General features: G+C 44.1%; 2 protein-coding genes across 5 annotated transcripts; one reads left to right on the top strand and one right to left on the bottom strand.

Moving 5' to 3' along the window:
- The first annotated feature begins 233 nt into the window (after positions 1–233).
- Positions 234–5,325, top strand: LOC122334459 (MAPK/MAK/MRK overlapping kinase-like). 3 transcript variants are annotated; one of them, XM_043232398.1, is made up of 12 exons: positions 234–375; positions 702–816; positions 1,470–1,559; positions 1,643–1,713; positions 1,779–1,857; positions 2,148–2,178; positions 2,390–2,568; positions 2,639–2,740; positions 3,373–3,546; positions 3,628–3,748; positions 4,536–4,727; positions 4,810–5,325. In XM_043232398.1, the coding sequence occupies exons 1-12, from the start codon at positions 321–323 to the stop codon at positions 4,882–4,884; spliced, it is 1,284 nt and encodes a 427-aa protein (XP_043088333.1). In that variant the 5' UTR covers positions 234–320; the 3' UTR covers positions 4,885–5,325. The 3 variants fall into 3 exon arrangements, with proteins under 3 accessions (XP_043088333.1, XP_043088332.1, XP_043088334.1); XM_043232397.1 differs by having other exon boundaries at positions 2,130–2,178; XM_043232399.1 differs by lacking the exons at positions 234–375; positions 702–816 and having other exon boundaries at positions 1,629–1,713; positions 2,130–2,178.
- A 303-nt stretch (positions 5,326–5,628) lies between these two features.
- wdr20a (WD repeat domain 20a) lies at positions 5,629–12,207 on the bottom strand. Of its 2 annotated transcripts, XM_043232393.1 has the most exons (4): positions 11,891–12,190; positions 10,176–10,358; positions 8,104–9,324; positions 5,629–7,030 (listed from the first exon to the last, which is right to left on the bottom strand). In XM_043232393.1, the coding sequence occupies exons 1-4, from the start codon at positions 12,146–12,148 to the stop codon at positions 6,977–6,979; spliced, it is 1,716 nt and encodes a 571-aa protein (XP_043088328.1). In that variant the 5' UTR covers positions 12,149–12,190; the 3' UTR covers positions 5,629–6,976. The 2 variants fall into 2 exon arrangements, with proteins under 2 accessions (XP_043088328.1, XP_043088329.1); XM_043232394.1 differs by lacking the exons at positions 5,629–7,030; positions 8,104–9,324 and having other exon boundaries at positions 10,265–10,403; positions 11,891–12,207.
- Between the last annotated feature and the right edge of the window lie 386 nt (positions 12,208–12,593).

Below are 12,593 nucleotides of genomic sequence, written 5' to 3'. Positions count from 1 at the left end.
GCCCGTTTGCAATAATAAATTACGGAAGCCGTAAATACAATAATAAAATTACACGATTGAACAGAAATCAAATAGAACGGGTTTTAAACCAGATGATATCAATAATAATGACGATCATAATAACGGAGATGTAAAACGCGATGTGGTGATGCGCCAGCGGCATTTTAACCGAGATGGAGCGGGAAAGGAGTTGAGCAGCGGCCAGTTGATTGATCAGCGCGTTTAGATTCACTCCGACGATTATATTATTACTAATATTATTATTGTTCAGCTTCATTCGACAGTAAACGCGTTCAGTAAATGTGTGGAGACGCGCTGAAATGAGCCTAAAGCGGAAAAGCAGCGGATCGGAGCGGAGGACGCTGACACACAGAGGTGAGCAGCTCCGATCTCAAAGATTTCTGTTTATTATCAATATCGGTGAATAAAAGTTGATAAGAGCGATCGGTGAAGAGCGCGACCCCTGGCTGCAGGTCAGAGTTCACGCGCGCGCCGTCACCATGGAGACCGCGCCGAAGCTTCGCCGATCGATTAACGACCGAGTGTGTAACGAGCGCGTGAATCACAGCTCGCGTGTGTGCCGTTAAACCGTGAATTAAAGCTGACATGCGACGGCAGCGTCTGAGGAATGAACAGTAAGACGCGCTCGCTGTTTCCCGCTCTCGCTCATGTTTCGTGTGTTTGAACTCGATCTGCTGTAGATTACAGGATCATCAAGAAGATCGGAGAGGGGACGTTCTCTGAGGTCATGAAGGTCCAGAGTCTGAAGGACGGCAAACATTACGCCTGTAAGACCATGAAACAGACCATCCCGAGGTATGACGTCACCCGGGGTCACGTGACGAGCCCTGCTCGCCGTCCATACTAGACTCTGCCTGATGCTACTCACTATCTGTACTATTTAGGGCAGATCGGCGGATAGTATGCACACTGGTAGGCAGGCGGTGTGTGTGTCGTGTGCCTGGAAATGATCAGGTTATGGGAAGCAGTTGTCCCCACAAGGATAGGAATATCAGTAACTTTGACCTTGTGGACATGTTTTTTAGGTCCCTGTGAGGAAACAAGCTTAAAAACACACAGAATTAAGTCTAAAAATCTAGGAGTTTCATAGTAAGGGATGGTTTAGGTGTAGGGCAATGGAAAACAGTCTAAACACATTACACCTATGAAGACTGTGTGTGTGTGTGTGTGTGTGTGTGATAAACACACGTTTCAGTTGATCTGTAAATAAACATCTTTCACTGCTGATCCTCATTCATCCAGTTAACTCATGGCCAGTAATATTACATGCTGAATGTCTGATTGAGATATATCTGATGATTGTGATCACTGATGATTTGAATTCATTTTATGTCAGTGATTGTGATGACAGTAATTATTGTAATGTAATTTATTGAGGATTGTGAATGATTGATAAATGAGATGAATGTGATTTATTGTGATGCTGAATGCTGATTGGTTGTCGTCAGTGTGGATCAGGCTCACGGTCTCAGGGAGGTTCAAGCCATGAAGCGTTTGAGTCCGCATCCCAACATCCTCCAGCTTCACGAACTCGTTTAGTGAGTATTTATTAACAGCTCGGTTCTGAACTAAAGAGAGTTTATTAACACGCTCTGAACTGATCACAGACTCTGCTTTACAGCGATAAAGACTCGGGGACGCTGTCGCTCATCTGTGAGCTCATGGAGATGAACATATACGAGTTCATTAAAGGTACGGTGTGTTTGCTGTTAGATGTCCGTTACACAGAGATCAACGTGTGTGTGTTCCTCCCGCAGGCCGTCAGTGTCCTCTAGCAGAGAGTAAAGTCAAACACTACATGTTCCAGCTCTGCCGCTCGCTGGATCACATGCACAGGTGAACACACTCTCACTCACACACACACACACTCTCACTCACACACACACTCACACACACACACACACACACACACACACACACACACACACACACTCACACACACACTCACACGCACTCACTCACTCACACACACACTCTCACTCACACACACACACACTCACTCACACACACACACACACACACACACACACACACGCTCACACACACACACACACACACACACACTCTCTCTCTCTCTCTGACGATTCTCTGTTCACTCTGAACCGCAGTCATGGCATTTTCCACAGAGACGTGAAGCCGGAGAACATCCTGATCAAGGTAAGCACAAAACCAGTCATAAAGGCCTGACTTTGAAACAATCTTTCTATTGATGTCTGGTTTGTTATGATATTTTTATATTGAGATAAAACTATTTGAAATTCTGGAACCTGAGGAAGCAAAAAAATGTTAATACTGAGAAAATCGCCTTCCAAAAGAAGTTCTTAGTGATGCATGTTACTGATCAGAGCTGCGCTGCTGTGGCTCACAGAACGATGTGCTGAAGCTGGCAGACTTCGGTTCCTGCAGGAGCATCTTCTCCAGGCCTCCTCACACCGAGTACATCTCCACCCGCTGGTACCGAGCGCCCGAGTGCCTGCTGACCGACGGACACTACTCACAGAAGATGGACATGTGGAGCGCAGGATGCGTCTTCTTCGAGATCCTCAGGTTCTTCCGCCCTGCTTTCAGACGCTGTCTGGTCATTTCTTGATTCTAATCGGTGGTTTCTGTCTTCTAGTCTGAGCCCTTTATTCCCCGGCCGAAACGAGCTAGACCAGGTCAACAAGATCCACGAGGTTCTGGGCACGCCGGACATCACGCTGCTGCAGAAGTTCAAACAGTGAGAAGAAACCACATTCATCCCTCTGGACTGAAGACAAGAGAGACCAGCTGTCCTAAACTAAACTCATCAGATTCTGGGCAAATCTTGAAAATGGATTGTTCGAAAGAAAAAAAAGGATGAATTCGGATTAGATCTTGGTTTCAATCTGAGTGAAATCTTCACTTTGTTTTGTTCAAAATGTTTTAGTAAGATTTGGGATACTTTTGATCCAGATAAACCTGGGTTATTCTGATCCGAGCAAAAGAGTGGATTTCAGAAACCAAAGTGTAATAAAACTTAAAATCTGGTCTTGAAAACACAAAATATTACATTTAATGTGTATAAATCGCAAAACACTGGCTTCTCTTCACCATCAGTGTTTTCCCATCAGCATGTCTCTCTTTAGAGCACTAGTAAGGATGAGTTAGTTCCTGACTTTTTAAACACCTGGCCCCTAACAAGATGAAGATTGACCCGGAAACAGCCCGTGTTTAATGAAGCATGCGTGTAGAGTATAACGTTTAGAAGCCAAGGCCGTTCTCAGACGGACAGAATGCCTGACCTCACAGCAAGGAGCTTCCGGGTCGGTCTGTGTCTGTCAGCAGAGATCTCTGGGACGTAAAGCTCACGTGACTCTGTTTGTATTGAAGGTCTCGTGCGATGCGCTTCGATTTCCCTCCACGTAAAGGCTGTGGGATCTCTCAGCTGATCCCTCACTGCTCCACGGCGGCTCTGTCTCTGCTGCACCTGATGCTGACCTACGACCCCGAGGAGCGCATCAGTGCCCGAGCAGCGCTGCAGCACACCTGCTTCAGAGAGCTGCGGTACAGCCTGACCTCCAGACACCTGACCCGAGAGCCTGATCTCACTGAACTCTGAAGCTCTGTCTGTGCTGTTCTCCTCAGGATGGCCGAGAGGAAAGCAGCGAGTCTGCGGAAGGCCATCGGAGCCGTGGAGGGAGAGTCCAGCGGGATTCCTGCATCCGTGGATCAGCTGTGGCGCATCGCACGCCAGGGACGGCGACAGGTAACTTCACAAACACTCTTAGCAAGGCTCCAATCGTGATTTTTGAAGAATTTTGAAAATTCCAAAAATGCTGTACGTCTGTGACGTCAGGGAAGGAGCTGTGAGAAACTAATCATAGGAACTTGAGTACATACACTGATGCTGTGGATGCGCTCTTCAGCAAAAACAGACAACAAGACTGCTGTGCTTCAGTTTTGTTGACGTCAATTAATTTTAGTGCTATCAAACGATTAATAAGTTTTAGTTTACGTAATATGTGCACTGTGTACATTACGTATATATGAATACAAAATCTTTTTATATATTATATATCATTTAAAATATATGAATATAAAAGTATTTACATGTAAATATTTTCTAAATATGTGTGTGTATATATATATATATATATATATATATATATATATATATATATATATATATTGTTATAATTTTTCTTTAGTTATTTTTAACCTTATTAAAAAAACAGCTGAATTGATTTGATTGAACAAATGCACAATTTAAAAAAATGTTTTTTGAAAATAGTTAAAAACGTTGTTTTTGATAACTTCATAATCATAATACATACACAGTGCATACACATATATACTCAGACATACATGTGTGTATATATAAATATAAATACATAAAACATTATTAAATTTCAGTTGTGCTTTGTCGTGATCTAATGAACATGTTGAATAAACATCGTTACAGTTTTGTCTTTCATTAAATGTATTTTGACAAAGTCCATAAAGAGTGAAATCTGAAGCGGTGATGTTTTAAGCTCTTATATTCCTCTCCGCAGCATCTGAAGCACGCCGGCGAGCCGCTCAGTCGACGAAACGCCTCACACTTCCCTCTGGAGCTACCCAAACTCAACATGGTGATCCCGACACCGAAGATCCCTTACCCGGTGCCCAGCTTCCCAGCCCTGAGCGTCTCGCATCGCGGCTCTCTGCCTGCCATCTCCAAGAAGTGCCACTCGCGTCTGACCAAAGTAATCACACCCCTGCATTGGTATGACCCAGAGTCCTGTGTGTGATCTGTGCTCTCAAACTCTTCTCTTCTGATCTCTAAAGCCCAAAGAAGAGCCACGCCATTTCAAGAGCTACTACATGCCTCCACTGGAGCGCAACCCAGACGAGTACCGATGAGTACCAGACGAGTACCGATGCCACCGACCCGCGTCTGAGTCTGTGCACAGCAGTCAACACTTCACATTACAAAATAAAGGATTTTGCACACACAGAAACATGCCGTTTTCAAACCGATACGCGCTGACTTATGCATGGGTTTATTGGCTGATCGATTCAGAGCGTCCCGAGACATATCGTCTCAAATCAGATGATGTAAGCGCATTTTATTTCTTTCAGATTCTTGAAAGCAGACTCACTGAGATCATTTAACCCAAACCAGACGATCTCAGAGACAGCAAGTGCCATTCGTTCCTCAAAGATCTCTGTGCCGCTTGTTCCTGGTGTTATTACACATTTTATATTTGCACAGATGTTTCATGAATATTATAAACAGGATTGCTGGTTTGCTATTATTGGGAGTTGGACTTTTCACTTCTTCAATAAAGGGGTTTTACTTTACACTCTGTGCAGATTTCCATGTTTTGACATCTAATGTTGGTGTCGCTTTTAGCACGAATCATCACTGATGCACAGATCTGTAATTATCCGTTTAGTGATTTTACATTAGTACACTCTGGTGTGAAATCAGTTTAAATAAATACAAAACAGGGTGATCAAATAAAGACATCTCCAAAGGTTATGAATGCTGGCTGATGTACAGAAGAACAGGACACTGCATGAAGAGCCGGTGCAGAACCCATTGAATCAAGAACTAGTGGACAGAACACGACAGCCACACAGATACACACCACACCAAACAACCACGGACTTTCTTTTTTTAATGAAGAACAAAATGTGAAATGCAAAATGTTAACCACATGAATCAAAAAGATGAGCACTTCCACATCCTCGTCTGTCCTGATTAGTGTACGTTTCGTCAACAATGATTGGTAATCACAAAAAAGGGTACGTTAACGTTTAATAGTGTCACACGGTGAGAGTCTACCGACTGACCGAGTCGCTCTAGTGGCTTTTTTAGTAGTACATAGAATAAGTTTGTGGCTGGTAAGCAAAATATGAACTCTTGAAACTCTTCCGTAAGGTTTGTTTTCTCTGCGTCTGTTAGACTTCCTGAGCTTCATACGTTTGATGAGCAGAGTCGACACGACAAGAGATCAGCGTCAGCCATTCTCTACATAAATCTATATCAAAATACATCTGGGTGACTTTGTACAAGAGACAGGAAAACCAAACTAAACAAACAGAAACCTGCATATTTAAGATTATTTTTAATATTAGGTCTAGTTTTCTGCTTTAGAAATGTCACTATTTCCTGTAATGATGACAAACGTCCACTAGAGTTACTGATCATTTGCTTTTGCCCCAATAAATCACTGAATAACAATATTATACATATAATACAAAGCAGATTTTTATCTGAAACAATATTAAAATAAATGCTCAATAGATACAAAGTTTTAATCGTAATTCTCCACATTATACCGGTCTGTGAGTCCTTGCGCACAAAAATGTAAAGCCATTCTCTTCTAATAAACTATTAAGTGCAAACAAATTTTCTTTAAAAAACTATGATTGCAGCATCCAGCTTTTCAGATTCAGATTTCAAGACAGAGGATATTAAAGCCAAGTGCATCAAGGCCTTCCCCGAACATCTATTTCTTTCTTTTTTGTCTTTTTTGATCCTTTATAGTAGTTACCAAAAAAAGAAAACACTCAAAAAAAAAAAATTAATAAAATCAGTGCAAAGTTTTCAACAAGGGGGTGGAATCTGTTCCTTATGAAAGAGGGTGGAAATAAAAGCGTATTAAAAGGATCTGGGATGGAAGAGAGTCTCGAGTGCTTTGGGCCACAAGGTCTTTCTCAGAAAACGGAGTTTAAGCAGACTGCTTTTCCACCCAGGATTAAATGATTTCCCACACCTCAGGCAAGATTGAAATACACAGAAGGAAAAAAAATAATAAATCATACAGTGAGATGCATTTAAGAGTGAAAACAATTCAAATAAATACTCTGGGAGAACAAAAGAAAGGAACCCCGCGGCCGTGGATTCTACACATTCCCTGCGAACGACAGAAAGAGGAGGAAAAACACGGTGTTCTGAGCGAAGACGCGGCGTGATGCAGAGCTCTTAGCAGCAGAAATATCGTGGCTATACTACTGTTCCACTGGGAGAGTTGGCTTGGTTTTGGGATGACAACAACCCCTGAAAAAAAACAAGAAAAGACATCTGAACAAATTACAGATCAGTCTTAAAGAAGCAGGTAAAGACTAGAGCTGCGAATCAATTCTAGTTCCAGAATCAGACACTTCAGGTCAGGAATATTCTTTAAACTGTATTTGGCTTAACTGTGAAGGAAATCGAATACTTGTTCTAGTATCAGTTCCTGTGTGTGCATCTGGTTTTTTGCTGTTAAATATGTATTTGAATCATTCATTCAGAAGCACTGATTCATGCAGTAATCAAACTGGAGTGAGTCATTGAATCATTCATTCTGAAATTTCATTACACTTTGATTACTTGTCTAAATGTTTTTTCTTCATTACAAGAGCAAAAAGAGACACAGAATAAATGTGAAAACTGGGAATTAATAAGAAACAGAACCTGAATGAGAATTAAAATTGATATAATTCAAAAGACCTACTGACACTGACTCCTACACGTACAGTGTTCAGCGTATAGACCCAGCAAACAAGACAAAACAAGCTTCCCATTTCCATCCTAATATTGACCAGGGGCTGGTTGCATTAACTGCTTAGACTAGTTTTTTAACTAGTCTAGTTTTCTTCAAGACTGGTCATAACTTCTGAAGTCAGTTGTAAAAAGGCAGATTGTTTCTGGACCGGTCACCTAACTCTCTGAATCAAATGTCTATTGATGCTGCTTCTGTAGAGCAGACAGGAACTCACTTCTAGGAATGAACGATGTCTTTCCAAACAGTATAAATGAAAGCATTTCTAAAAGTAAAACACGGCAAGTGGAAGCACACTCGCTGAATTTAAAACAAAGTCTGCTCTATGAATCCGGCCGAGTCTCGAGAGCGCACACGTGTCTTATATGAAGGAAAAACAGGCTCAGAATCAATGAATCACAAAGCATTTGAAAATGTATTTTTTTCTCCCACCCCCAAAGAACATCAATAAACCATATTGACGCAATCATTTGTTTACCGTCTTTTAGTTAAAATGTCTTTACCAATCATCTTTATTCGGTGTTATCTCAATCGTCATTGATGTTGTTCTTGTAATAAATAGCAGAAATGAGGGATCCCTACTCACCACTTTGCCGGGTCTCGCCCACGTGCAAATAAAGCCCTCCTGACAGGCGGTGACGATACAGTCCTCTAGAAAGATGAGCACGGTCAGTCTCTCGTGCGCAATCTTTTTGCAGATGAGCGGCTCGAGCAGCGGCACGTCCTCCATGCGCGGACACAGCGGTGTGCCCAGAGTCTTGGCCGGGTCTGTTTTGGTCTTGGCGAGCAGGTTGAGCTTGTCGCTGCTCTTGCTGCTGATGTGGCCCATGCTGTGGTTGCGCTTGTGGTCTTTGTCGGGATGCCGCTCCTTGCGGTCGTGCAGCGAGAGCGTGGCGAACTTGCTGACTCCGGTGGCGATGGGGTTGTCCGAGGCGGTGCTCTTGCTGTTGGCGGCAGAGTGCGGGAGGCTGTTGGAGCGAGGCAGCGGAGCCGGGAGTGACCCGGAGCCCTCGCTGCCGCCCGCATTCATCACATTAGTGTGCGTCCGCGTCCGGGACAGAGGCAGGTGCGGGAACAGAATGTCCTCCGTCAGGTCCCACAGGCACAGCTGAGTGTCCTGCCCCACCGAGCCGAAGCGGTAGGTCACGCTGACCGGCCGACTGTCCGTCGAGTTGCGCTTGGACAGCCGGGACTGAGTGCTGTTGGCCCGCTCGCGGCCCGAGTGCATCTGGTCCTGGAAGTCCTCGTCGCTCCCGCTGAACTCCATGGGCTCGCTCTCCTCCACGCTGGTGGTGTAGTGGTCGAACGCCACCACGCTCACCCAGGACTTGTGTCCGTGTCCTCGGGCAATCACACGGCAGTCGGCGAAGGACCAGACGGTCACCAGGTCGTCCTCGCCACCGGCCACGATGTACTTTCCATCGGGGCTCCAGCAGACGCAGAGCAGGCCTCCGAAGTAGCTCTTCATGGTGCCGTGGAGCTCCACCGCGTCGAAGTTGAAGACGCGAAGGAAGCCGTCCTGACTCACGCAGGCCAGGAACTTTCCATCGGGCGAGAAGGAGAACTCATTGAGCGCACCCTCTCCCACTGTCCACTTCAGCAGAGGGTTGCGGGTGGACTTGCTCTTGCAGGTGTGGACGGCGTAGCTCTCGCCCTGCTTCAGCAGCTGGTAGTGAGGGGCCGTGGTGCCGCAGGTGTGCTCCACGTTATACAGGTACATGCTCCCGCTGGAGTGAGCCACGAGGAACAGGCTCTCGGAGCCCGGCACCCACTTCACACACGTCACCCGAGACTTATCTATCAGCCTCTGAGCGTTCAGGAGAAAAGACAGAGGAGACCTGGGTTAGTGAGAGCTGAAATATCGCATAAAACATTTGAGAATAAGCACCGTTTCCATCCTACAAGTCAAAGAGAACTAAATCATCACCTCCTTGGTAGAAATATGTATCATAGTAGACCACTAGAAGAAGTCATTGAATGTAATAACGTTCATATCTGATAAATGAGCTGCACCTCAGAGATACTGAACGAGATCAGTCCCCTGGTGGTCAGGTTATCCTGTCCCAGCCTTACCGTTCAGTGCTTTCATATGATCTGTATCGTTAAAAGGGCTATATAAATAAAAGTCATTGATTGATTGATTGATTGATAGATAGATAGCACAAACCCACAGCTCTAGTCACACGCCGTACCTTCTCCCTTATTCACATTAAACCACCTTAAGTGAGCGGTTAGCTCACAAGTTAACAAACTTTTATTAAAAATCCGGCGCTTTGATCACTCATTTCTGATACGATCCTTCAAAACGCACGCATGGCAATGCTTTCAATTACATCAACTCCAAAGATCAATAAACAAACACATCATCCAGAACACAATAAACCAGAGCACAGCGTGAATCTCACAGAGCAGAAACACACAACCCTGTCGTAAAGATGCAATTTACAGTAGAATATAACAAAAAAACAGAAAGGTCTATTATTGCGATCATTTTTTGGCCATATCTCCCAGCCGTATAATTTCTTTCTTAGAGCCATCCTTGTTGTTGTTACACATAAACCATTATACTGAAAGCCAAAAAAATAAAAACAGAAAACACAGAATCTGGGAACAGTTTGAATCTGAATCTGGGGGAAATATTAAAAAGGTGTATTTTACTTCTTCATTGAAGAGTTTGCTGGTCTCCTTCTTGATGGGGTCGATGAGCTGCACCTGTCCAGCTGAGAAGCCCACGAGCAGAGACACACTCTCCGCCGTCGCCGTCAGATGATTGAAGTCGTGACACGTGGGCTGCGTTCCCTTATAGATCCTCTTGTCTATGGGCTTACTCAGGTCAGCTGCCTACAGAGAACACACACACACACACACAGATAAACACCTTCAGCTCTAACACACACACACACACACACACACACACACACACACACAAATAAACACCTGCAGCTCTAATACACACACACACACAGATAAACACCTGCAGCTCTAACACACACACACACACACACACACACACACACACACACAAATAAACACCTGCAGCTCTAATACACACACACAGACAGATAAACACCTGCAGCTCTAATACACACACACACACACACACACACACACAGAGATAAACACCTGCTGCTCTAACACACACAGATAAACACCTGCAACTCTAACACACACACACACACACACAAAACACACACAAATAAACACCTGCAGCTCTAATACACACACACACACAGATAAACACCTGCAGCTCTAACACACACACACACACACACACACACACACACACACACACACACACACACACACACACACACACAAATAAACACCTGCAGCTCTAATACACACACACAGACAGATAAACACCTGCAGCTCTAATACACACACACACACACACACACACACACACACAGAGATAAACACCTGCTGCTCTAACACACACAGATAAACACCTGCAACTCTAACACACACACACACACACACACAAATAAACACCTGCAACTCTAACACACACACACACACACACACACACAAATAAACACCTGCAGCTCTAACACACACACACTCTCTCTCTCTCTTTTTACACACACACACACAGAAACAGGTGCATCACACACATGCACGCATACAAACATCTTGAAATACAGGTGCCTTCTCTCTCTCACACACACCCACCCACCCACACACACACACACACACACACACACACACTGTTGATATCAGGGTTACTGATCCTTAGGTTTACTGGAGCAGCAGTGTTTGAGTCAAACCACTAAAACTAGCTGAAATACAATCAGTGACATTTGAGAACTTTTAAAAATGCTTAGCTTTTGAAACTGTTTGTTTCACATGAACTGATGAACACACACATACACACACTCCTGTCCAAACCTCACATACACAACTGATGAACACACACTCAATCTCACTCACACACATACACACACTCCTGTCCAAACACCACACAGGTAAACACATGAGCTGATGAACACACACTCTCTCTTTTTACACACACACACACACACACACACACACTGTAACTGACAGCAGAAACACTCCTGTAAAATAACACACTATAACACTCTCTGTGTGTGTCTCTCTCTCTCACACACACACACATTATGACTGACAGCAGACACACTCCTGTCAAAACATTACACACACACACACACACTCTCTCTCTCTCTCTTTTACACACACACACACGTACATCTATATATATATATATATATATATATATATATATATATATATATAAACAAACGGCTCACTTTGACGTGTGCGCGCGCGCGTGCGTGTCATTGGCGTCGCGTCACGCGTGATGTGAACTAACGGCTCTTTAACAGAAGGCGCGTTTAATCGCGCGTCGCGCTCACCTTCCTGACGCCTTTATAGATGTAGAAGTAGAGCTCCCGGCCCACATTGAAGCAGATGCGCTCGCCGTTACCGGACTGGTCGTTGACGTTGACGAACGAGACTCGGACGGGGTTCGATCCCTGCGAGTTGAAGGGCACTCGGTTGGGTCTGCTGTATTCTGAGTGCGTGAGGAGTTTATAGGCTCCTTCCCGCGTGCTGAACTGACTCTTGATCTCGTTCATCTCCTTCCCTCCTCCCTCCGCCGCCATCTTTGACATTTACATTCATCCTTCCGCAGACCGGATGTGACGCGCCGCGCACGCGCACTGTGTCCAGTCTCGGGCCGGAGCTGTTCGAGACGAGTTCACGGGAGGATTTTATTTATTTATTTGTTTGTTTATTTATTTATATGTTTTTTTTTTCATCGTCATCTCAGAAACTTCCGTGGCTGTAATAACGTGCAGTATTATTAAACTGGCTTTGGATGAACAGTCGTTTTTTTTTCATAGTTTTTTTTCTTGTTGTCTTACAACTGACCCAGAAATCAAGTAGAAAACGTGTGGTTTTTATTGCGTAATGAAAAAAACACATGCAATTCAAAGAAATAAAAATAACACGTCACCCATAAAATATTAGCCATCGTTTTGAGAAAAATACTACATATATAGTTTATGGACAGTTTCCAATTAACAATTAATTAATTGTCCCATCCGTTCTCGCCTA

The sequence above is a fragment of the Puntigrus tetrazona genome, unplaced genomic scaffold (genome assembly GCF_018831695.1).
Source record: "Puntigrus tetrazona isolate hp1 unplaced genomic scaffold, ASM1883169v1 S000000528, whole genome shotgun sequence".
Taxonomy (NCBI): domain Eukaryota; kingdom Metazoa; phylum Chordata; class Actinopteri; order Cypriniformes; family Cyprinidae; genus Puntigrus; species Puntigrus tetrazona.
This window is presented reverse-complemented; position numbering and strand designations above follow the sequence as displayed.

Bases quoted from the DNA above. Each gene is read 5' to 3' on its own strand.
- LOC122334459 (XM_043232397.1), top strand. From the start codon at position 321: ATGAGCCTAAAGCGGAAAAGCAGCGGATCGGAGCGGAGGACGCTGACA. The intron at 2,179-2,389 runs GTAAGCACAAAA...TGTGGCTCACAG, and splicing joins CGGAGAACATCCTGATCAAG to AACGATGTGCTGAAGCTGGC. The intron at 3,749-4,535 runs GTAACTTCACAA...TCCTCTCCGCAG, and splicing joins CACGCCAGGGACGGCGACAG to CATCTGAAGCACGCCGGCGA.
- wdr20a (XM_043232393.1), bottom strand. From the start codon at position 12,148: ATGTCAAAGATGGCGGCGGAGGGAGGAGGGAAGGAGATGAACGAGATC. The intron at 10,359-11,890 runs GTGAGCGCGACG...TGTTCTCTGTAG, and splicing joins TCTATAAAGGCGTCAGGAAG to GCAGCTGACCTGAGTAAGCC. The intron at 9,325-10,175 runs GTAAAATACACC...CTGAACGCTCAG, and splicing joins GCAAACTCTTCAATGAAGAA to AGGCTGATAGATAAGTCTCG.